The following is a 25,589-nucleotide window of genomic DNA, read 5'->3' as shown; positions in this document are numbered from 1 at the left end:
GCAAATTGACAAATTCATGGAATGAAAGCATCTGGGATTCAGTGACATCGAAAGACATTTTCATCCTTGCTCTGACAAAGTCAGATGTATTAACCTACAAAGTATCCATTTATTTATTCAGACTTTATTTCTGGTCCTGTTTCCAGAGGGGATTCTACATTGATGAGTACCTGTTAAACTAATTTTTAATTAGCCTTATTTGCCTTTGCATATGAATCAAACTAAACACAAGGCCATACAGAGAAACATTTCTGAACTTGTCTGGTTTTGAGTGAAATTTTAAAGCCAGAGGAACCCTGAAAGCAAATAGTTTTGGTACCATAAAATTAAGTTTATTCTCTTTGCTTAGGATTACTGTATCAAGCAAATGACAAATCCTCCAATTTGCAAGCAAATTCTTAGAGCACTGAAGAACCAATACATAACATCTAAAAAGAAGACTTGTAACTAGAAAACTAGAGATCATTTATCAGATGTCAAGCATACTTATTTGTGGGGGCCCTGGACGCTTGCTGGGAAATCGTTTCAGTTTTTCTCACATAAACAATGGACAACTGCATATGCAGTCTTAATTAACACTCTCCAGAATAAAAAATTACTAATGGTAGTAGAAATTCATGCAAGCTACAGTTAAAAAGTATAAAAATCTATAAATTTAATTCATTTTTTTGCTTACTAAGCAAACCTGCAGGCATTTGGATGAACAAAGACCACAGAGTCTCTCTGAGAGAATTTCCATTGAAAAAGCCTTTAGTTATTCTCCACAGAAACATTTTTTGCTGAAGATAACTGCACCCTTCAAAACAATACCAAAGAAAATTAGTGTGATGAATAATTGCTTCACAAACCAATAATTTGTCATAAAGAAGTAGATCAACTCTGTCAACACTAGAACAGTGTAAATGAAAAATATGATATTGTAGGTAATTAGTAGACCATTTAGACATAAAATGCATTTTAGTCCTAACCACTGAGGATTTTCTTCCTTGTTTAAGAAATTCACAGAATACACAGCAACTAGACTGAGTTGCACCAGGAGACCTCCTCAAATCTCTGTATCTGTGCATAGCTGTTGTCAAAAAGAGACTCTCAAATGTTGGTCATTCTTGTGTTTGACTAGACTGAATGACTCAGTTTCCAAAGTATTTTTTATGATTCCTGGAATTACAGAAATAGAATGGCATGTATGTCTTATTCCATTTCCTCCCATCATCACATACTGAATCAATATTCACTCAAACATTTATTCCAATAATCAGCAGTAATCTTGCTCTCGCTCTGTCACTCCCTTAACTTCTTATTAAACAATGCACATTAAAGCTGATGTGTCATTTGAGTCAATGGCAACTTGACAACTCATTTTCCACTAACAATTTTTGAATGCTTTCCTGCTCTACCTTAACTGTACAGATTCAAGTAAGTTCAAAATTTCAGTACAAAATTTCACCATTCAGTATGAACAATCTGAAGCAAGCCAAAAGCTAATTGAAAAGCGCAAATTCTATGATAGTTTTTGTTTTTACATTTACAAGCACAGTTCCTGATCTGTTGGTCTCTGTACTTAACAGACAAGGCCCCACTCAGAAATCTGATTAGGAATGGTGTAAAATAGTTTGGACTATGAACTGCTTAGATGTTATAACTTTTTTTTTTTTAAAGCCATGTTCTGCCTGTATCCATACACTTAAGAATAAATTGCCATGTCTTCTTACATAGTTTGTTACTTTAAAACTACTGTCTGGACAAACATAGGCAACACAAAATATTACTATACTAACTAATAGTACAGGTAGAAACAAGATAGATATAACCAAAAATCAAAGAAAGGCACGGGTCATTTTCCCATTTCTGATTAATCTGCTGAAATTGATCCTGTAATATTTAAATTACCTTTAAAGTGAACTATCACACCAGACTTCTTATGTGAAGAAATAATCTTTCCTTCCCCCCTCCCAAAGTAAGTAACATTCCTTGCACAGGCAGCTGCACATTTGTTAATCATTAACTGGTTTTGAAATAATGATGGAGGGAAACTGTTAGCTATTTCTCACAATGGCACACCAACAAAATCTTGAAAACAGAAGATTAAGTGAATACTGTAAAATTATTTACGGTAAGAAAAAGATGCTATATTATCATAGCTCATTCAATATCTTGCTGACAATATTGGTTGTTGCAAGCAAGAATTTCTGTGTTCAAACCTAAGTAATTAACTCATATTTCATCAATAAAATTATAGCACTTTTAGCTAAAACAGAGAGAGATATCTTTGAAGAAGATGAACTATGCTGCTAATATTTTGAATAGTAAGATAATACATATGGCCAGAATTGCAACACCAAATATAATAGGGGCATAACCAATGCACACATTCCAATCTTATCTAGAATCACTTTGATTCACTATACCTTGCTTTCATTACAGGAAGGGCACAGCAAGGGCATTCCTCTCAGATCAAACAGAAAATTCCACAGACAGAAGTTTCCACATGTCTGATTCGTTGCAGATTAAACCCTTATCATTACACAGCAATCTCTAATTTTCATACAGACAGGATATACCCTGTCATGGCAAATCTACAGGCAAAGGGGGGAGGAGGGTTAAAAAAACATAAATACAAACCCCCTGTAGAATGGAAATGTATTCCCTGTGAAAGAGCTATACATGTCACTCTCACAGGTTTAGAGAAATGGAGGGGACAACATACCAACATTAAAATCACATTCATAATTCCATAATCCATAACTCCATCATAAACTTCTTGGCACTGAAAGTCTTTCAAGCTGAACTACCAAACTCCTTCTCTATCATAAATACAACCAGAACTACAGGCAACACATACAGGAAGTCTGTATTCATTTTTAGCATATTATTTGTTCACTCTTATTCACTTACAGCATATTACGTTACTGGAATCTTCATTTTTTCACTCACATGACTGTATCAATTCTGTAATGCTCATGTACATTACCAGTAACACTAAAATTAGAAGGCTAATCCATAATTTGTATTTTGAAATTTGTAATATAAGAACCTTTTAAGCCTTAAATCCTACAAAAAATATTAACAAGCACTCTATGATCAGCAACTTCAAAACCAAAACTCACTCATTTTCACTTTCTGGTGTATAGAGGTGGTATCAGGCTTTCTGCCTTTATTATAAACACCCAAAATGATTGATTCAAGATACATGCAGATTTTGGAAATGATCCATGTTAGAAAAGATTATTCTTGGTAGAAGATTAGTCAACAAAGCAATGCAACTACTGTATTTTCTATGTGTAACTTTCCCAACATACAGCAGCTATTCAGTTCTGTTATCAGCAATACCACACTGACAAGTTTGCAAAGACAGAACTCTGAGCCAAACGAATTATTAATGACGACCACTACTAGTAGGTCAAGTCAATTTATATCCACTAACCCAGCAGTTTGCTCTCTAACGCTAATGCCAATCCAAACTATGCAACTACTTATAAGAACCATTAACATATTGACTATCCTTGTTCACAAATGATTTTAAATTAAAAAGAAGCAGCAATTAAAATCATGAATAGAACACAATGAGCTTGGGGAAACCTCATTTCTGAACATGGAAACGATTTGTTGCACTCCTGCTGCTAGATTCTTTGGATACTTCAGTTTTTCCAAAAATCCCTCTCTGATGGTACTGGAATGCTAGAGATTTTCTTTTCTTGAGCCTCATGGAGAGTGATGAATTGAAAATTCATTTTTGGTCACATTCAGATGTCCAGTGTGATAAAGTCACAGATGCAGTAAGAATGATAGACAGATTAAAAAATGGACCTGCAAAACCTAGCTTCAGCAAAGCCCAAAGTATTTTTAAATCCAAGTTCTAAAGCTGCAACTACTGCATGTAATAAGTTCTGGAAGCTTGCCAAATGCTCATGTAGGTTTGTCCTTTGTTAAATATGTCCAAATGCTGTATGATTAAAGTCTAAAATCTTCAAAGAAAAGAATAAACATTATGCAATCATTTCAAGCTCCCCTCCTTTGACCTTAATATGTACTTCAAAAGCTCAGCAGATGCTTAGTAGGAAATAAATGCCCAATTTAACAGATGTCCCAAGAGTGATATAGCAAAATGCACCTTCCATAGCTTTTGGCGACCCTTCCCTTTTATTATTCCTCCGCTCACAAGTACTTTTCAAGTCAAAGAGAGACCCAAGTAAGTTAATAGGCCCTTAGTATCTATTCTGCTGCCTGAACTGATTGCTGTTTATAAGGTAAATCTTTGGGACCACATGTGGCTCAGCCCCAGTTCATCTCCTACAGAGACACAGCCCCCAGGCAGCTCTGTTTTCATCAAACCAAGCTGTAACCCAATCAACACCTTTCAGAAAGGAACAATCCCTTACTTTCAGCATGCCTGCAGCAGAGCAGGGGAGCCTCAGCTTTTGTATGGGATCCCTATTTGGCAGCTAAGGTGATGTTTTACTCAGTAGGATACCTAAGAAAACTCAAACTACTTTGGAAGATGCCCCTGCCAACAGAGAACATAAGATGAATATGTTTGTCTAAAACTAATTCAGCTTTTTCCAAAGACACATTCTAAAAGCTGCATTAACAACCTAATAGCACTTTGGGAGTTGCCACCATCACAAATGCAAATTACATGGTTTTCCTCAAGCCTAAGAAAGAAAAGTAATTCCCTAGCTCCAGGCTGCTCAGGACCTTGGTCCAAACCCAGGCCTCCTCAACCCCTGCCAAACTGAAACTCAATTAGTTCCAAAGGCCAGGCTTAGTTTTATGCACCTAAAAGGAAACACAAATGCAACAGCATCATATCACAGTTTCACCTAGTGGCACCAGTAGTTCTAGACCTTAGAATGCACACAATCACACCCTCAGTAGAGTAGCAGAGAACTGCACACTGCAGTCAAAAGCAGATGGTCCCTGACAGGTTAACCATGCAACCTCTTCTGAACTGGAGTACTAACACACACTTAAACTAACTTTTGAATGTGAGATACTTTATTTGATTGCTGGTACCATGGCTATCTGACACCTGGATTTAGTCATCTTCTAGTAAAATACTTCCTGTATTGCTTTCTATGAAAAGCAGCAAATTCAGGCCTTGTCCTCAGTCTACAGACAGTGCATCCCTTGGTCTTTTATTTCTTTTATTTCAGACACAAATTGTATTAAATTCGGTCTATACTCTTAAAAGTTCTTAGATTTCTCCTAATACTAGAGGAGATCTAGAAGTTCAAAAATCATTATTAGTAAGCTGGTGTTATAACTATTTGTACTGTCTCATAAAAAGAGAATCTATGTGCCAAAGGACTCATTTTTAAAACCATAACAAATTGGCGGAAAATATATTTTAGTTGCATGAAATTTTAAGCAAATGTTTTTTAAATTCAAAATACTACTCACTTTAGGCATAGTTACTTTCTTAAAACATAACTGTTTTTTCTTGCATAATGGCACAAGTTTGCTTTAATGCCACTGAAGAAAAATACATAAAAACAAAATGAAACAGACCATCTTCTGCATCAGCTTCACTCTCTTTTCAACATCAGACTGAACACAACACAAACCCACTGGGTTATCCTTAATTAGAAAGCAGAAAATAATACCTCATTTTAGAAATAGTCTAGCCAAGTTTTTAGTATCTGTAATTAACAACCACAAGTATGCCTCCTCAATTTAAGTGTCCCACACAGATATGGTTGTCTGTCCCATCTTGCAGACTAAGCTAGAATTTAACCTCTGCTCCATATATAGCATGCTTGACTACCACTGAAAATTATGGTAGGAAACAGAGGTCATAAAAACATTGGATAAATGCTTTAAAAAACAGGTTATAGTGTTTGGGTGGGCACAGTACCATAAGTGGCCTCATTATTTATAGTCACAACAAAACCTTTTTTTCTGGTAGTTCTGGAGAAGCTTGATAAGGACTCTCCTGCCAAGGATTCACAAAAGTGTCAGCAGGAGAATTGAAATGTGCAGACCTGGTCTAGAGTCAGTGGAGATGTTCTCATGCTGCTCATTTTTTTCAATTCAACACCAAAAGGAGAGACAAAGAACAAAATATACCACTAGAAAAAAATTCTTAACATGTATCAGCATTAAAATATCTTTTTAGAGCACTTAACTACCAAAGTAATCCTTACTTTCCCTGCCCCTTTTTTTAAGTAGTGCTATTTTTACAAAACTATCCTCACAGAGAAGGCTAAAGAAATTACTATTTCTGCATCTCTGATCTACACTGCTTAATGCTTCCAGAACAGTGGCATTTTTTATTATTTAGCACAGATAAACTAAAATTTCTTGAACAGGTATGTTCCCAAACTTTCTCAAAACACAAAAAAAGCCCCAACTCCACATTCACTTTTACAGAGATACACACAAAAATACACCTCTCAAATTCTTTCAAGAGCTTTAATTACACAGCATTCAAACAAATAGATCCTTGCCCTTGTACTGCTTCCCAAAGAACTAAGTTTAACAGTTTGTGTTCAAATTCCAGGTGTTGACCTGAAATTCTGTTCCAGATGTCAGTGTGACAACTAACCACCAACTCCAGAATCCAAAAATAATCTGAGTCTTTAGATTATGAAAAAACTCCCATCTGCTGACTAAAATGTCATTCAAATCTCCAGCATACATTAGAATTAGGTCTTCTCTTAATTGCAAACTGAAGTGCTGATGCAACCCCTCATTTAAACGATTAACCTTCCAAATTAACATTTATAAGTTTAAGAATTTAACCCTAACTTGGAGTTTACAAAACCTAGTAATCATTCTGGGTTTGGTTTTTTTTTTGTTTTGGTTGTTTTGCATGATGAGGGTTGTTCAGGTTATTTTTTGTTGTTGTTTTAGGTTTGGGGTTTGGTTTCTTGGGAATTTTTTTAGTTTGGGTTGGTTTTGTGGGTTTTCTTCAAACTGCATCAGAATAATCTAAATTCTTACTCTAGGACACGTATGCCTCAGCTACTGAAGAAATTTAATTGCTACAGCTACATGGGCAAATCATTAACTTCAGTACAATGTAATGCAGCTGCACAGAATGCAGCGTAGGATGAAAGAAATGTGCCTGAAAAGCTAATTAGATACCTGCAAGATTAGTCTGCACTCTGAGCTTTACTCATAATGTACCTGAGCTAGCTAGGGTAAAACTTCATTGTGCAAAAGGCTGCAGCCACTCAGCATTTTGCAGAACTACAGACCCCGTCAACCCTTCTCTCTCTTCTGCTGGGAAGAACTGCTGTGCTTTGCAGGAAAAAAAAATGCTATCTGAGGACCCCGTTCTATGAGGTCTTCTTCTTAGTTACTTCTCACTTTTAACTGGTCAAAATATTCACACAAGGAATTTTAATTGCAAATCCTGTGTGCTAATGAGACTGCCTCGGTGGGCAGGAGCCAGGCAGAAATGCCATTGTCACAATGTTTGTAAACAAACTTAGTCTTTGATGTGAAGATACTCTAAGAATTAGTCAATCATATTAAACCCACCTAGAATATTCTTTCCCTAGTATCAACATCACTTGATCAATTACTATTTTTAATTTAATGTTTCATTGCTTTCTTACAATAAGATTTGTTCAACATATTTTTCTGTTCATAGTTTCCAGTGACTACAATCTGACAGATCTTCAAAGATTCAGAATAAACAGTAAGTCACAACATGTAACATGGAATTTGTATAGTAGAATGGAAATTATTAAGAACTTCTTGATGTCTTTTTTTCCCTTTTTTAAAATTCAAACTGAAACTAAGTTTTTGCACATCCTGATGTTTATATCCATGGTTTATACAATAAGAGTGACAAAGTATACAGAAGGAGCTTCAAGATGAAGCATTCAACAAGAGAATGTGAAGAAAGTCCTGTATTTGTAAGGTTGCTTACTACAATTAACTTAAAACCAAATCATACTAATCTCAGTTTTGATTAGAAATGTCTCCCCTATCTCCAGGTATTTTATGACTGTATCTTTACAAGAAACAGACAGAAAGCATTCCCAAGCATTTGAAATTGTGTACTGTTAAATTGCTTTTGGTTTGTACCGTTTTTCAAAGAGCAGGGGTCACAGCTAGGAGTGAACTGAGGATTAGGACTCCCAATAGATGATCTGGGTACAGTCACCCTTCCTAAAGGTACAAGAGTTGTTGGTGTAGGTGCAAGCCAGTTGGTTCCTGTTCCAGAAAACGGTGCTGGTTTAACAGCTATCCACTGGATGCTCGTGTTTTCTGCTCCACTGGTGATCATGGCATTTAAACTTTGCTAATGCCAGTCTTTGAAAAGCTCAAAAGCCAAGGACCACCGAAGAAATGGAGCCTGAAGCTATCCCTTATGTACAAATGTTAATAATATCCTGTATTTAAGTTAATGGATTTACATGAACACTACAAAGCAATGTTGACATACTTATTACATGTTAACCATGCTCTGTTCCTTTTCTGAATATAATTCAGTACTTTGCTTTACACAGTTAAAATCCTATTCACTCTTCTTAATGAATGCCTTCCCAGCTGGAAATAGTTTTAGTAATATTAAAAATAGCATCCTATGGCCATTAAGCTTTATTGACACTATTTTATGCATACGGAGATAGTGCAATAAAAATAATTTTCTTCCATATGCCCCTGCTAATTTTTTTTTTTACTTGTTCCTTTAATATTCTTTACCAAAACGATTCATTTTTCCTTATCACAGTAGCAAGGTTACACTTCAAAGTTATATGGTTCCAAGGGAAGACTACACACAAAAGATAAGCATGTGAATGTTACCAACTATGTGACTTGAAAATTCCCCAAATACAAAATAACCAGAGACTGGGGAAGTATTAGAAGAAAGCATTATCTCCGTGCCCTGCCTGTGCTACTGAAGACAGTATCTCAGGCTAGACAGATCTTTGTTTTAAAAAAACACAGTAATGCATCTTTTTAAGTCAGCAAATTAGTTTAATCACCTTAAACTTTGTCCATATCGTTAAAGCAGAATTACTGTTATTCTGTAACACTTATGGCCTAATAACTCAAAATCAGGTTAATGAAAGAGCAGTAAGATTCCTGGCATCAAGTAACTACATACTGTAAAAACAAGGTAACAGTACACAAGGTTATCATGTATGAGGTTCAGACTGTCACTTCACCCTTCACACCATTCTGGAACTAGGGTATGTACGGTGAAATTTCCTCAATTTAGAAATTTAGAAATTTAGAAAGTTTAGAAATCACCTGCTGGTAGCCTTGCAAGTTGAACTACTTGCTAAGTTTCTGATAATCAGTTTATAAAATTCACTGTGTCTTGAAAGCTTACTGTGCAGGCCCTACATCTAACATCCAGCCTCTGCATGTATAAGGATTGTAAATGCAACTGCTTCGTTATAACAGACACCATGGAATTCATTACTTAAACTTTCCTTCACTTCTGAACATCAGTTTCCAGGATGGGCTCCCATCTTCCCTAAGCATTTCAATGAGTCCTTTCTTAGGCTAAATAACCCATGGCATCTACACATCCAGAGTCTGCTGGCTCCCTTAGCTATCTAAATTTTGAGCACTAGAAAGAAAAGTAAAACCATAAAAAACAACCTTGAAACATGATAAGAACAGCACTCAGTCATAAGCTAGAAGTCCTGATATCCCAAGAAAAAGAGCAATCTGCTTGGAAAAATTCTTTGGAGAAGGCCAGATAACTGCTACAAGTTTTTCTCAGCCTCATTTTTACAGCTGAAAATCAGTGTGGACACTTGCTCAGCACATGCTGGTGCTCCCATGATAATGTTCCATCCAGCCCAGTGAGAGCCACTGTTCACCTGCCTAGACAATTGGAAGAAGTACTATGAGCTCTTCCCAACACAGTTTTTACAAACTAGAGCTTCCATCTTTCAGTTAACCTTAGAGGAGTGCAAATACCCAAGGAAAGGCTCTGTTCTTGTAACTGAAAACCAAAAAGTAAACAGGAAGACATTCTTATTTTTCCCTCCTTTTCCACTGGAATAAAAACTGGGACAAAGAAGTTTCAGTATTGCCTTGGTCCCACAGAGCTTCTGCTTTAGTTCTGCTCCAGCAATTGCTTCTGTAATTCTTTAGAGTTTTTCTCAATCGAAGTAGCAGCATGGTACTGACATGATTTATCTCACTTTTACTGTTCTGTGCTAATGGGATTTAGATGGTGCATGGGTTTTTCTTGTGGCACACTGAGATCTGCATCAACACAATGCCTTCTGTTATTAATACACACCAATGTGCTCAACTCCTTGTCAAATTCTTTGAGAAAATATTTTACTGCTGCTTTAGCAGGCAATTTATATAGCCAATTGATCATCTCAATTTACAGCCTTCAGTTCCACTCACAAATAAAAAGCTATCTTAAATTCCAAGTTCTCCTGAATACGTACCTAAAGGATAAACAAATGGCTTTGTTAGATAAATTCACAGCACAAAAACCTCATTTAACATTTTTCCTCTCATATAATATCTCAAAGTCTTCATTTACCATGCAATTTAAATTTTATTTCTGTACAATATCAGGCACAATGCATTGCTGTACTTCTGAATCATACATTGAGCGATGACCTCTGATCCCTCTCCCTTACCCCCTTGGCTTCCAGTTAACAGTTTATGAGCTGAAGAAAGCATGAGGCTGAACCTCAAAGTAATCTCATTAGTATCATTTATTTTCTTTAGTCATACTTTATAAATCTCTATAACTTCCTGAGGAAATGGGTTTCATGACTTTATTACACTTCATGTGAAAAATACTTCCTTTTAGCTTAGGAAAGGAAGAATACTTTAAAACCTGTTAACTGTGTGTGCCCTATTTTTTACATTACAAAAAACAGACAGTGATATAGGTGCTACAGAAACTACTGCAATTTTCTAGACTTTTATCATCTTATTCTACTCCTTTTCTGACCATTATTGCCTTTTCAGGCTTAAGAATACTAAGAAAGCTAAAATATGACTGACTACCAAATTCACCCCTAACATATCTTTTTTCTACGTCTACTTGAAAAGCATCAGAGCAGTCAGGGAACTAAGTATTCAAAGCAGCTCCTGAGTTTGGAAATATTGGTGTTTGGTGCTCCCTGTTAAGACATTGACTGCTAATGGTTTGGGCACAACTGCAGAAAACAGAACCTATGAAAACCAATGACTGAAAATAAAGGTAAGTCTTGGAAAACAGAACTCAAGACTCCATGGCAAAGATGTATTAAAGTCCCTTGTGAAAATACCAGAATTACAGGTCCAAATATCAAACACCAATACTATTTCCTACCTTTTGAACTGTAAAATTAAAATAAACTTAACATAGTAAAGACAACCTAAAAGTCAACAAAAATCAATGCATGGAACTAGCTATTCAATGCTTCTATCATCATCTAGTCTACCTGCAAATATGATTGTTTTCCTTAATTTCTTATAAGCAAGGGATAAAAGAGCCCCTCAACCACTGAATAGTTTAATGTTGACTTGAAATAAGTTCTTAAATCTGATTTATCTGTCTTTGAACTGACAGTGTAGTATGATGCTCTTCAAAGACAGCAGGATGAGACATGTAGCTCAGGGGTAAAGTCAAAAGAACTTTTCAGCAAGCTCAAAGAGTTAGCAAGTTGCTTAAAGAATTTCTCTTTCACAAATTCTTCAATGTACTTTCTTGGCTGATAATCAGTCTGCTCCCTGTATCAAGGCCAGTCCATTTTGAAAAATATGACAAATATTCAGACACTGCAGTATAAAGAGTCCTTCAAGAATAATTTTGATGGCTTTTCACCAAAATAAAATGGTCAATCCAAAATTTAAGTTATATTGTTAAGTTTGTACATACTCAATGTTCTTTCCTTCAGCTCACCATTTGATGGAAAAAACACATCAAGCAACCCAAAATAAACACTTTCTTCCCCACACCAGTGTCATAAGTGGAATTTGTCCAATAATATCATAAACTAGCAACCCCTCTCCACCACCACCCCATTCCCACCAAATCCTTCTACTTCCATCCCCAAAGAAGTGCAAACACTAGATACCAGATATGAATAGAGACAATGCCTCTCCCATGCCTTGAAACTACAGAGCCACTGTTCTGGACAATATTATTGAACAGAAGCTGGCTTTGCCCCAAGCTCTGCTTTGTAAACCCAGCTGATAAAAAGCAACTTAAACTCACACCAATTTGTTAGTCAAGTAAACTAGCTTTGTGCCAAAAAAGCAGAGAGGCAACACATGCAGACAACTAATTGTGCCATGGTAGTACCATCACAAAAACACACACACCTGTCCACATACCCATAAACAGGTTCATTCTCACTTACTGTTACCTGTCACACATATAATACATTGCCAAACTCAGACTCATTCTATAGAACAACTAGAGACACCTCTAAAATACCATAACACACAGTAAACTTTAATATACTTATGTAAAAAGAAATGCATAATGATACACAAATGAATATTCTGCACACATACCAAATGGCCAAAAGCTAAATTGCAAGGTCTTGGAAAGACAGTATTAAATTCTCCACTTTTAGAAAGTCTGTTTCACTGCCTTAACTATGTGCTTTGTTAAAAGCAAAGCTAAGAGAAGCATTGATACATTTCAACCTGTAGAGCTGGTTCTTTGGCCACAAACCACATAATTTAATAAAAGACTTTCTAGAGAAGAAAAATAATGAGCAACAGTTTGTTCACCCAAACCCTACAGAGCAAAGTGGCTTCATGAGTCTCTATTACCCACATTCACAATTGTGGGAAGCACAGAGAACACACCAAATGACTACTAGATGAATCAGACATAATTCCCACTTTTTATTCCCAGTTACAAGCTTTTATTCTTTAAGACATTGATCACATATGTCATCATTTACCTATATGTAACCTGTAGACAAATTGTGCACCAGACTCCTCCTCAATTTATTTCAAGATGCTTAGATAACTGCAAAATATCAATGCTCTCTCTTTATCAAAGACATAAATGAATAGATAGCTACATAGACATCACACCAAAATGCCAAAAATCAGCACTAGAATTTTACTGAAAATAAAATTATGTTTCTTCTGAACACATGACACTGGAAAAATTCTCACACTGCTCATCAATGTATGCATTATTTATGCAATAAGTCAACAGTTCAGTGCTTGATTCACATGAGGTTCTTCTAAGGTTGCATCAATGCTTTCTTTGGCAGAAGCCTTCCAATGAAGATGGCACTGCTTACTGAACTCCACATGAGTACCTGTATACTCTGAAAGTAACTGCCTAAACCAGCACGATGGCAATATCACACCCATGCATACCTCCAGTAAAAGGAGCAAAAGATAATGCTATTTAATTGAATGTAATTTAATTGGAAAGTATAACAGCCCCACTGTCCACGAGACAGAGAGTGTATGCACTCACATGAGGCAGAGCTCCATTTTACATCAAGAGTATTCCTACTTTTTCCGGGTGGTATAGATTTTAAGACTTAAGCATGGCTCTAGGTAGGTTGAATGGAAGTGGGAGTATTAGAGAGAAATTACTTATTAAATGTATAAAAATAATTTCACTTAAGTAGCAGACAGAACTATACACATTGTTAGTGGCATCTTTTAGTCCAAACAAGAACACCTAAATCAACTGTGACAATACAATGCTGCTTCTCTTCTCTCTTTCCTGGCATTTGATTTTGTTTAGTGTATGAAAGTAACAGAAAGCCACCTTACCTTTTTCCTCATCTATTCGAAAAACTCCTAAACCCGATCCATCTCGGATGGAATATCTGATCTCCCCATCTCGTCCTGCATCTTCATCATAAGCAGAAACTGTCATTACTGAGGAGCCAACAGGAGCATCTTCCTTTATGAAGCCTTTATCTGCAAATATGGAGAACCGTGGGGGGTGCAAGTTTTCATTCACATCAACTACCTCAACCTCAACGTAACAGGTAGAGGACAATGAAACGGGTTTTCCCTTGTCCTTGGCCCGCACGGTCAAGTTATAAAATTGTTTCTTTTCATAATCCAGTCTTTGTACAACACGTATGGCTCCACTTATTTTGTCAACATCAAAGGCGCCGTCTCCACTGTCCAAAAGACTGTACCGTACTTGACTTGACTGGCCCAAATCAGGATCGTAGGCTTCTAGCCATGTAATAATTGTTCCCTCAGGAAGATCTTCTCGAATTTTCACATGATAATTTGAAGGAATGAATTTGGGAGGATTGTCATTTACGTCTTCTACAGCCACCTTCAGAATAACTGTTGAAAATAATTGAGGTTCTTCAGTAGATTGGTCCCTAGCCTCAATTTTCAACAAATAAATGTGCTGCTCCTCCCGATCCAGGACCCCTACAACTTTCACAACTCCTGTCACAGAATTAATAGTAAACTTGTCTGTATCTGTAAGAAGAGAGTATTTCACTTCTCCATTAGCCCCTAAATCTTTATCAGTAGCTCCAACTTGAATTATTTCACTGTTGGGCTCTTGGTTTTCACTTACTTCAACAAAATAGCTGTCTTGGAGGAACTCCGGTGGGTTGTCATTAGCATCCAAAATTTTTATATCTAAAAGGGTCCAGGCAGACTTCTGCGGTATTCCAAGATCATAGACAGTAATATTGAGAGTATATTTGTCTTTTAGTTCTCGGTCAAGGGGAGATAGAATTTTCAGCACTCCTCTTTCCATATCAACAATGAAACTACTGTCCTCATTACCTCCAGAAATAACATACACTAGCTTTCCATTGAAGCCAGTATCAAGATCAGCAGCATTCACAGATATTATGCTAGAGCCCACAGGTTGGTCTTCTTTTATCTCAATGCTACTGGGAAGAGTACTTCTAAACTGAGGCGCATGCAGATTCACAGAGTGAGTATCAAAGAAAGCATCCTCAACTTCTCCACGATTGTGCAACTTATTTGCTTGTAAGAGTTTCTCTGCAAGCATTTTGGCAACACCAGTTTCTTCACACTGCAAGTTCACTGGTTTGCGACTATTAGCTACAGTTATGTTGATATACAATGGTTTTGCAAAGTTCTCTCCATCTGTAGCTGTAATTTTCAAACTGTAAAAAGACATTTTAGCACCTAGGCCATCTATTAGTGATTGTTTGAGAGAAAGTACTCCAGAATTCGGGTTTAGGCTAAATAAATCCAGTTCATTTCCAGATTCAATTTGGTATCTCACCAACTGGAGCTCATCAGCATCGATAGCAGATACGGTTGTTATTTGTTCTCCAACACCAAGGTCCCTGGGGATTATTCCCTCACAATTTATTTTCTCAAACAGAGGTATATTGTCATTCAAGTTATTTAAAATAATAGTAACAGGAACTTCAACTTCTCGGCGATACGGTATACCCCAATCAGAGGCTCGAATCCTTAAATTGTAAACCCTTGGCATCAATTCATAATCCAAGTCTTCTGAGGTACTAATAATCCCACTGAAATGGTTTATCACAAATGGCAAAGGAATTAGGTTGGCAATGCTATAGGTCACATAACCATTTTCCCCTTCATCAGGGTCTTTTGCACTCACTCTCATGACACTTGTACCTATTGGCACATTTTCATCGAAGGAGGCCTTATAGGACGTCTGAGTAAACTCAGGAGGATTGCTATTCATGCCTAGTACCTTAATTAATACTTTTGCAGAAGCTCTTCTGTCACTTGTCACAACTTCAAGTTCAAAATGGGATGCATATTGTGCTTTTATGGGTTCTGATGTGGTAATAAGACCAGTGTGAGTGTTTAAATTGAATTTTACTTTTCCTGGTGTGTTTTTAAATACATATTTTAAATGTGGGTAACTAGGCACAGCTTTCACCATTATCACAGGTGTGTTTGGAGGAGCAAATTCACTTACTTCAGCTCTATATATCTCTTTTTCAAATCTGACAGGACCAGACTTAAATTGTGGTGATGTCACATGAACAACTTTTACAGAAGAAAATTGTGGGGGATTCCCTTTGTCTTTAGCTTGAAGGGTAAGGTTGTATCCAAAAGGGTGACTCTCCCAGTCAATGGGACCAATGGCTTTTATTCTGTATTCTTTGCCACCCGGAACAGACCTCACTGTTTTGAATTGTTGAAGCGCATCTCCTGCAACAATATTTAATGATGCTATTTCCCCGTTCGAACCCTGGTCATTGTCCTCTACGGTTACAATTGCATACGTGGGATCTGGGTCTGACTCTGATGGAGTCAATGGAACAGCTGTAATGACAGGGGCATGTTCATTTGCTTGCTCTACGTGAACCGTTAGTTTTGCCATACTGCTTATGCCGCTGCTACCATACAGCTTCAGCCCACGGTCCACTGCAAGAATTTCCATCTCATAACGTTTTGTGTCCGAGTAGTCAAGTCTACCAGTCAGAACTATCACTCCACTAGTTGGATGTATGGCAAACACATCCGTTCTTTCTTTAAAGCTGTAGTAGAACTCTCCATTTGTTCCTATATCTGCATCTGTCGCGCTGACTCTTGCGATGCTGGTCCTTATTGCTGTGTTCTCAGGCAAAGAAACACTGTAAGATGTTGGAGAAAACAAAGGCCGCAAGTCATTTGTATCCAGTACCTGTATCCTGACCTTTGTGCGCGTTTCAGCATTTGTATTTTTTTCAACTGCTTTAACAGTCAGCATATAATGGTCCTTCACCTCTCTGTTAAGGATAGCTGTGTTTCCTCCCTTGGTCCGTATTCTCAAAAAGCAAAAGTTTCCAAGAACATACTCTTCAGCTTTGAACAAGTTCTCACTGTCACCAGAAATAATTTTGTATCTTATGTCCCACAGTGGATTTGTAATGTAAATGCCCATTTTCACTGGATGCCCAACGTAAGTCTTGGCTGCTGAATTCTCATACACAGTGGCATTATACTGTATTTCTGTAAATTGCATTGATGGAGCATGATGTGGCCTTTGATTTCCTTCACAGTTTCCAAAATGCTGCACCAGCAGCATCAGCAGCAGCAGCATAGTCAAGTATCTTCCCATGGCAGCAATTACAAAGAAACCCTGAAACAAGAAAGAGATGTAGTAAGGCTTATGATTGTTCAAAAGTTTATCAAATAAACAATAATGCTTAGTTCAGAATTCATGCTTGAAAGAAAACTGTAGGTTACACATTTAGACTATATAATTTTCTTAAAGAAAGTGTCAAAATTATTTGCAATAATAGAAACACAGATAAATTAAAAACTCCTACAAAATGCCAAGAATCCATTACATCAAATTCTAGGAATTACTAACACAACACGAGAGGAACACAGAGCTAAGTTCAAATGAACATTCCCATGAAGCAACATGCTAGAAGAAATATATCAATGCTGTCTGCTGTGAGCAAACAAAGTAGGTCAGAACTAATCTGGAGTAGTGAACATTCACTCCAGTTCTCTACTTCATATATGACAATTATGTCTAGTAGAAAATTCTCCTCCCTCATTTAATTTAGATTGTAAAATGACTGATATGCAATTATGTGGAAGTAAACTGCAAAAGTTGGCTTGGTATCACCATCAATTCTTTACAAGAATTATAAATATTATTATTAGAATAGAGAGTAATTCTGTATTGTATTCCCTGCAGCTCTGACTGCCCTTGCAAGAGTAGTGCTTATCATTAAAAAAAAAAAAAAGTCAAGCACCACTAAGGTGTAAAGCCCAAAAAGAATAAGACATATTCCTTTATTCCCCTCTCAGAACAGATCTGAAACAAATAAGTATCAAGAGCTATAAGAACAAGAATCTATCAAAATTACTGGAGGAACATTTCAGTTGGGCTTCTCCAACACACTCTAAAAATGACAGAGAAAGAGCCTGGAACAGCAAGACAGTCATAAAGGCACACCTTCACTGGATTTGCCTTTTGAAGTCAGTATAATATTTCTGCTAGCTAAGTCTAGACAAGACTGCAGCAGGAAGAAAGGCAGAAACCTCAGGAACAAGACATCTGGGACCACCTTCTTCATCTGGGTTTACAGCAACCGTCTTCACTCCTTCAAGTCTCACAGTACAGCAAATTAAATCCTCAGAAGGCTCCCTTGACAAGCCTAAGCTTTCAACAAGAACCTGGGGGCAAAATTTCTTCCCAGCAAGTAGAAAGCAATCTAACATTTTCTTGATTACTTTGATTAAGTAGTACACATTCATAGATTTCTCCTTTCACTATTTATGCTTTATTTTTTCCCTTACCTCTCATACTGAGTTTTCTTCCCTGGCCAATCTGCTATACAAATCTAACTAATTACTCAGTATGTCATTTTTTTTATTGTTCCTGACCTTTTTCTCCCCACATTTAAGCCCTGGTTTGCCCTCATCCTATTCTTTGGATGTCAATCTCTAAGTGCCTATGTTCATGCTAGCTCTGTTCACCTCTTCTAAAATAATATCACATGTTGCCTCCTTTCTCCACTCATATTTTGTCTTACAGTAATTTTTCTCTTCCCTATTTCCAACCTGCTCAGGTAGATTTGTTAAAGATCACACTGGCTGACATTCCATGGACTGACTCTGCCCATTAGCAAACATCAGAACAAATTAATCTGCTTGTGTCAACAGTTCACTTCAAAACCTCAGAAGGAATTCAGTCACAGATATTCCTAAGTCAATGATTTTGACAGGAATTTAAGACTCAGATTCACACAAACCATACAAAGTATTGTAGAGGAGTACTGAAAAGGAATATCCTTTTGGAAGGAGAAAAAAAAAGCGTGTCTGTCTTCCAAATCTAGGCATTAAGTTGCACAATTAAAACTATAAACATAGCAAACAAAAAGTGAATAAGCAAACAATAAAAATCATTAAAGCTCTTTGAAGTTAGTCACTAGCTGGAACCAATACTTACAAGGTCTTAACACTGAATGAAGAAAAGGTTGGGAGGGCAAATGACTGAGGTTGGAACAGTCACCATTCCAATGGCTAAACAGTATTATTCCTCCCCCACCTACTTTCCTTCCCAGGTTATGATATGTCCTGGGAATACAGAGGCACTTGGGTCTCCAGGGCTTTATGTCCCAGTATACTGCCAAGTTAACAAATATTTGCTTAAAGCCAAAAAAAAAAAACCCCAAACAAAAACTCTTACAGACAACCAAATCTTTGCAACAAATAACTGATATCACTAACTCCAAAACTCTGAAAATTTTAAAAAGCCACCAGACTGGCCTAAAAGGCAATGTTAAGAAGATTGCTTAAAACATCATTTTTAAGCAATCAACAAACCCAGCTTTTCCTCCATCTTGCTGGAATTTTGGAAGCCATCTATTACCAATGATCTATTACTCAGTGATCAAATTTTATGTTGATCTGATCAAATGCTTCCCTGTTTTCTCCCTCAGTTACACTAGGATTTATTATTATTATTATTTTTAATTTATACTGAAGTCCAAAACCCAGCTTTACTTCTGATGCTGTAGCACCTAACTCACTGCCTATGTTTATGTTTGGCAACAGGCTATTTGAAGTGGTGGATTTATAATGTAAAACATTGTATCTGTTTGTATCTCTTATCCTTTGCTGCTCACATCTCAGGCACATTAGACAGGACATGTACACCACTAAGATGCATTAAGATATCCAAACTTCCCATTAATATTCAAAGTTGAACACTTGTAGGTTTTACTATTACTGCAATATTTTTCTGTGCCATAATACCTTGAGCACTTTTTGCTGCTCTTTTGTAGCACCTTCAAGTCTGCTCAGAACCAGCAACAGGCAGCCCATTACAAACAATAACACAACCACAGTAAGAGAATCCCCTCCCCAGCACTAACCCCTATGACTTGCTGAGTTACAAACAAGAATGTAAAAGTCTCTCTCAAGTGAACACTTAACCACATCAGATAAAAAGTCAGCAATTTCTTTTACACAACACTATTTCCATCTTGTCACAATTCACACAGTTACTAGAAACTAAAAAACATTGACTCGGATTATCCAAAAATCAATATAGTATATTCTTGGAAAATATCTAAAGTATTAAACAGCTCCAGTTATAAAAAATATTAACTACTAAGAGAAAGTATGAAAGCATTAAGATAAAGTGATAATGTGTTAGATATAAACTCTGATGGCTCATTACAGCGTGCCAAAATGACTGAATTTCAGAAACATTTTAGCCAAAGGCTACACTTTGAACTCCTAAATTTTTATTATCTTTGGAATACAACCAGTTCAGGATTTTCTGTATCCATGTTCAATACACAAGGCAACAGTTTGCTTAGCAAAACATCACAGCCCTAACCTCATAAGTGCACACCATATTATTCTGAAAAGCTACTTTCAAACAAACTGTGATTTCCTATCTGGAAATTATTATTCAGATAATTTTTATTTCTATGCATATCCAGGTCATTTTTATTGATATGCAAATTCAGCACTGGGATATGTAAGACAGTTTTACTAATTAGTTAGAACATCATCAAAACTATTAACGTATTAAAACATTAACATAATTTGTACATGGAAAAAAGTATTAATGCAACTTAGAAATATGAACTATCTTTACATTAAAGGCCTAAGCATAATTTTGGAGCAAGCAGAGCTCAAAGTGATGTTACAAATTAAGATGACTGGATAAGATAGCAGTCACAAGAAAGACTGTTTCTCCTAGCACGAAGTTTACAGTACTTAGATTTCAAAGTTTATAGTTTGAGATTTTAAAGTTTAAAGCATAAAATACAAAACTTAGTAAGGAACAATTTTAATGCCAAGCAAGCAAAAAAAGACCAAATCAAGCTTATCTTGCTTACCATAGATACATTGAACCAACTTACCACACACAGATACATAAGGTATCTATAGGCAGCATACGCTGAGATATTGACTCCCCCATCAATGGAAGTCACAGGCAGAAAAACTACCCAAATCAGGCAATATACCCAAGTTAGTCTTAGTCTCATTGCTCTTCTTTTTCTACATGCAAGCTCTACCAATTAAGTCCAGAATAACCTATCTGCCAAGCAAAACATTAACCATGTTTATTTACCACAAAGGTCAGTTTTGATCAGCACACCCAACTGATGCTGTCTGACAGAAACGCGCTGTGAAATTAAACTGTCATGACAGGATTTCTAGTGTAGCAGTCCATGAGAGATCGTGAGACTTTGCAAGCTGCACTAATTGTCCTTACACCTACCCTTTCAATTGTTTAAAAGGAATTATTCATGTAGTCTGCTGGGAAAAAAGAAGCACCAGGTTTAGCTGTTTCAACATGCATAACTTTCCAATCAAACAAATTAACAGTGTCTTTTGCTTTTCAGAGGGGGAAAGTGTCTGTTTTGGTATTCAGAAAATTAACACATGATGAGAGTGTATGGTAGTGTTACTTTAGTAAAGCTGGTGAGTTATTCAAAAAATGTACATTGTCGCAGAGATTAACATAACAGTTTCAACTTGTGACTAAAGTCCAGTAAGTTTTATGTTTGTATTCCCCACATCATGAGTTAATCTCATGAGATACTTTGATTTATGTTTTCAAGTATTAACTGCTAAAAGGAAAATGTAGCAGCTATACTCCAGCAGCAGGCAAAGATTCTGAAACCAGAATGAAACAAAGATTCACATGGAGGATTTCAACTGTTTATCTGTAGGCAGTTACTTACTGGTGTATCTAATATGAACTCATCAGCTGTTCAAGGAAAAGCAAACCTCCAATCTCTGTGAATAACAGTTTGATTGAAATTTAGCATGGCACCCTAAAATTTGTGATAACAAAAATAGTTGTACTGATTTTTAATTCAGTTTTAAACTTAAAAAAAAAAAAAAAAAGAAGGGAATCTTCGAGAGTTTAAAACCATTTTACACTTGTTTACTTGAACTGATAGAAGAGCTAACTTAGCCATACAAAGTTCTTTAGCATGCTTAATTTAAAAAAATCAGATAGTTCTTCTGGGATGACTACTAAGGCACACCTTTCATTCTCCTAAACGAGATTTTAGGATTTCACAGTGAATAAAACAAAAAGTTTTGAAATAGTTTACAGCGTGCAAGTAAGATATTTACTCATTGAATACTGTGGAATTACTTCCACACAGTTAGAAAAGCAAATAGGAAGTTTATACAATGTTTTCTTTTCTTTTACATAGAGACAGCAGAGGTGGTAAAAGAATACAGGTAGTATTTCCTATGCCACTCCCTAGGAACAACTTATATGCAAGTATTTAAACCGCAGGAAAACCTGCTGCCAGAAGGCAGCAATTCTTTAACTTGGTAATGCTTTTCCGAAGAAAAGTTTTCAACAGGGGGATACTAACAGCGGTAAAACACGGCGTCACTTACTGACGAAACAGATTAAAAAGTGCGTCTTTCAAACATAACTTTGTTCTGCTCCAACTGCCCTAACGAAGAATAAAAGCAGCAGCAGGAGCCGACCGATGAGCGCGGCCGGGCTCTTCCGGGGAGCCGCTGCCAAACGCCGGGTCCCGGCGGGCACTGCCCTTTACCTTTCGGAGCAGTCCGGCGAGGAAGGCAACGAGGGACGCGGTGTGGAAGTGCAAACAAAGGAAGAAATTCATCCTAAGGTACTTCTCACCCGCCGCGAACCGCCCCTGCCGGCTCACCCGGGAATGAAGTTTGCAATGGCCCATCAGACGCACTCAGACACCTTGCCTCAGGGAACAGCACCACCGCCTGCTCTTTTCCTCTGCCCAGCTCAGGCGGACCCTGCCCGCTAGAGTCCTGCTGGCTCTCGGGGGAGTGCGGCCCCAGCCGCAGCCCGGCCGGCCGCCGCCAGCCGTGGGGGAACGGGGCGCCGGGCCCGCGATGCGATGCGCGGCGGGGCAGGGTGGGCAGCGGGGCAGGGTGGGCAGCGGGGCAGGGTGGGCAGCGGGCAGGGTGGGCAGCGGGCAGGGGTGGGCAGCGGGCAGGGGTGGGCAGCAGGGCAGGGTGGGCAGCGGGCAGGGGTGGGCAGCGGGCAGGGGTGGGCAGCAGGGCAGGGTGGGCAGCGGGCAGAGGCCGGGCGGGGTGGGCAGCAGGGCAGGGGCTGGCGCCGCTCGCAGCCCGTCCCAGCGGGGCCCAGCACGAGGCGGCCGCTCGCCCCCGTCCCGGCCTCGCCTCGGAGCTCAACTTCCCCCGGGGTCCGCGCCGCCCTCCCCCACGGCCAGAACTTGTCCCAACTTTCCGGCCGGCCCAGCGCTCACCTCTGTGCGGCTCGCTGCCTGCGAGAGAGGCGCGGGCCGGGGCCAGCCCCGCACGGTGCCCGCCGCGCCGCTGCCCCTTTCTTCCCCGGCCACCAGCGCGCCTCGCCGGTGCCTCCCCGCCCCCCGCGGGCCGCGGCGCCCCCCGCCGCCGGATTCCTCCGCGGCGCTGGACGGCCGCCCCTCCGGAACTCGTTTCTGCGGCGCTCGGCTGAGCCGCGGCAGCCCTCGCACCCCTGCCCGGCCCCGCCGTGGAAGGACGAGCCGCGGGACAGAGCAGCGGGGGAAGGGCGAACCACAACCGCGAGCTGTTCCTCCCGGTGGCCCGAGGTCGGGGAATGCCTCACCTCCGCCGCGTTCGCTCCTGCACGACGGGAGCGGCAGAGAATCGAATGCCGGTCCAGGGACGGGGGGCGACTTCGCGTACTTTCTGAGAAGAAAGGCTACTCAGAAACTTTGGAAAGCTGCTGCCGGGGGTCTCTTACGAGGATGGCAAGGGAGACCATCAGAGCCGGCGGGCGCACGCAGTCCTCTGCTGTTCCAGGAACAGCGGGTCGCCCGGACAAGTGCCGCGGTGCCCGCCCGCACCGCTGGTACCCAGGAGCGCCTCGGCGACTGCTGCCCTTCCCGCAGGCGACCGGGCTCACGCCTCCCCACCTCGGCTGGGCTGGGCTGGGCGAGCCGCCGCTGAACGGCCGGGCGGAGCAGGGAGGTCTCAGCAGGGGCCAAAAGCCATTGGCGTCTCCCGCGGTTCCCCGGCACCGCTGTAAGGAACGGCGCCCTGCTCCGGCGTCGGGAAAAGCGGCGGCAGTGAGAGGGATACCCGCGGAGCGGGGTATGCAGCGGGGGGAGCGCTGGGGCGACTACCCTGCGGCCCGCGGAGACGATATGTGCTACCAATCCGTACTCTCAAGGGGAAAAGCGCCCTGCGGGATTCATGCTGAAGGGATATCTGGCAGTCTGTCAGCCCCCCATTAAAGATTAATACTCCGAAAAAGTCCTTGAAGGATTCCCCGCTCATTAATAAGTGATCACACAATAACTATCAAATGTTTGTCTGGGGAATCCTGTCCCAGCGGACTCACGACGAACCCGGGTTGCAGGTAGGAGCGGCCAGCGGGGGCGCATTTACCACGCATTAGCCCCGCCAAGTCTTTTATTAGCCACATAAATAAATACAGCCAGCGGCGGAGGGAGCCCCTCTCCAAGCACAGCCTCACGCGCCCAGGGCTGCAGGTCAGGAGGAGCCAACCCGGTCAGAGAGCGCTGGCTCTCAGGGTCACCGGCCCGCAGCCGGGCGGCTCCGCCCCGCAGCCCCGCGCCCCCTGCCCGGGCCGGCCCCGCAGCCCCCGGCCCCGGCCTCGGCTGCCCCCGGCGGCGGCGGTGCAGTTCCGCGGCGGCCGGCAGGGGGCGCCGCGCCACAGTGCACGGGCGGCGGGCACGGCGGCGGCCCCGGCTCCGCCGGAGGGAGCACAGCCGAGACCGGAGCGGAGAGCCCGGCTCCGGCGGCGGGGTCCGCGTCGGGAAACTTGAGCCTCGCTCAAGTGAAGGGGGCGGTAAAGATTGGGTACCTCCGCTCCAAGGAACACGTAGCTTTGCACAGAGTCGATGTGCGGGTATATACGTATATATACACGTATTGATATATACATAAACATACCGACTCTACACAGTTAAAAACCACGGGTTGAATCGCAGACCCTACTGTTTTCAGTAAGGCAGCAAATTAGAGCACTAGAACTCTCAAGGGAATCATCCCTCTCAGCACCCTGCTGATAATAAACTCATTAAACAAAGAACTCACCAGACCAGCTGGACTCGGCACTCTTCTCACAAAGTCCGCTCCAGTTCAGTTCATGTCCGCACGCTTCCTCCTCCCGCTTTCTTTTTTGTCCTCTGGAGAAAGCACGAGCAATGCTCCGGTGCCCACACGCCTCTAGAGCGTGAACCCCGCGGTGGCCCTGGCGCTCAGCGCGGCCCCGGCGCGCAGCCAGCGCGGCGCCCGGCCCCGCCGCCACAGCGCGGCATGTCGGCTCCGACCCATCCGCTGCTTGAAACTTGAACGAGGGGGGAAGGAAAAATACACGGGGAGTGGGAGAAGAAGAAGAAAAAAAGAAAAAAATATAAAAAGAAAAAGAATATGAAGAAAGGCGAGAGGGAGGGAAAGATCCAACTTTCTTAAGACATGTCCAGGCAAAGAACGGGCAGAGTTGAGGAGTTACAGCAGCGGAGAGAGAGAGAGTGGAAACGCTGCGCCGGATCGCCGACTCCTTCCCTCCCTCTCTCCTTCCCCCGCCTCCCTCCCTCCCTCCTTCCTCCCTCCCTCCTTCCCTCCCTCTCTCTCCGTCTTCTTTCGCACTCTGTCCGTCCCCCTCGGACCGGGCTCACGGCAGCACCACCCCCTCCCTGCCCTCGCCGCGGCAGTCGGGGCGAGAGGGAGCAGCGCGCAGCTCTGCGCGGGCTGTGCCGCGGCCGCCCTGCCTCCTTCTCTCTCTCTTT

At 40.4% G+C, this 25,589-nt stretch overlaps 1 protein-coding gene across 2 annotated transcripts in view; it reads right to left on the bottom strand.

Annotated features, from left to right (window-relative positions):
- The window catches only part of FAT1 (FAT atypical cadherin 1), a 101,937-nt gene extending 76,715 nt beyond the window's left edge, over window positions 1–25,222 (bottom strand). For both annotated transcript variants that reach the window (XM_059469765.1, XM_059469767.1), the window contains exons 1-2: window positions 24,895–25,222; window positions 13,684–16,972 (exon numbers count right to left, since the gene is read on the bottom strand). In XM_059469765.1, the coding sequence (XP_059325748.1) occupies window positions 13,684–16,951 (3,268 nt within the window). In that variant the 5' untranslated portion in view covers window positions 16,952–16,972; window positions 24,895–25,222. The remainder of the gene's footprint in view (window positions 1–13,683; window positions 16,973–24,894) is intronic.
- Window positions 25,223–25,589: the final 367 nt, after the last annotated feature.

This window comes from Ammospiza nelsoni, chromosome 4 (assembly GCF_027579445.1).
Source record: "Ammospiza nelsoni isolate bAmmNel1 chromosome 4, bAmmNel1.pri, whole genome shotgun sequence".
Classification (NCBI taxonomy): domain Eukaryota; kingdom Metazoa; phylum Chordata; class Aves; order Passeriformes; family Passerellidae; genus Ammospiza; species Ammospiza nelsoni.
The sequence above is the reverse complement of the archived record's forward strand: the minus strand, read 5'-3'. Positions and strand labels throughout refer to the sequence as shown.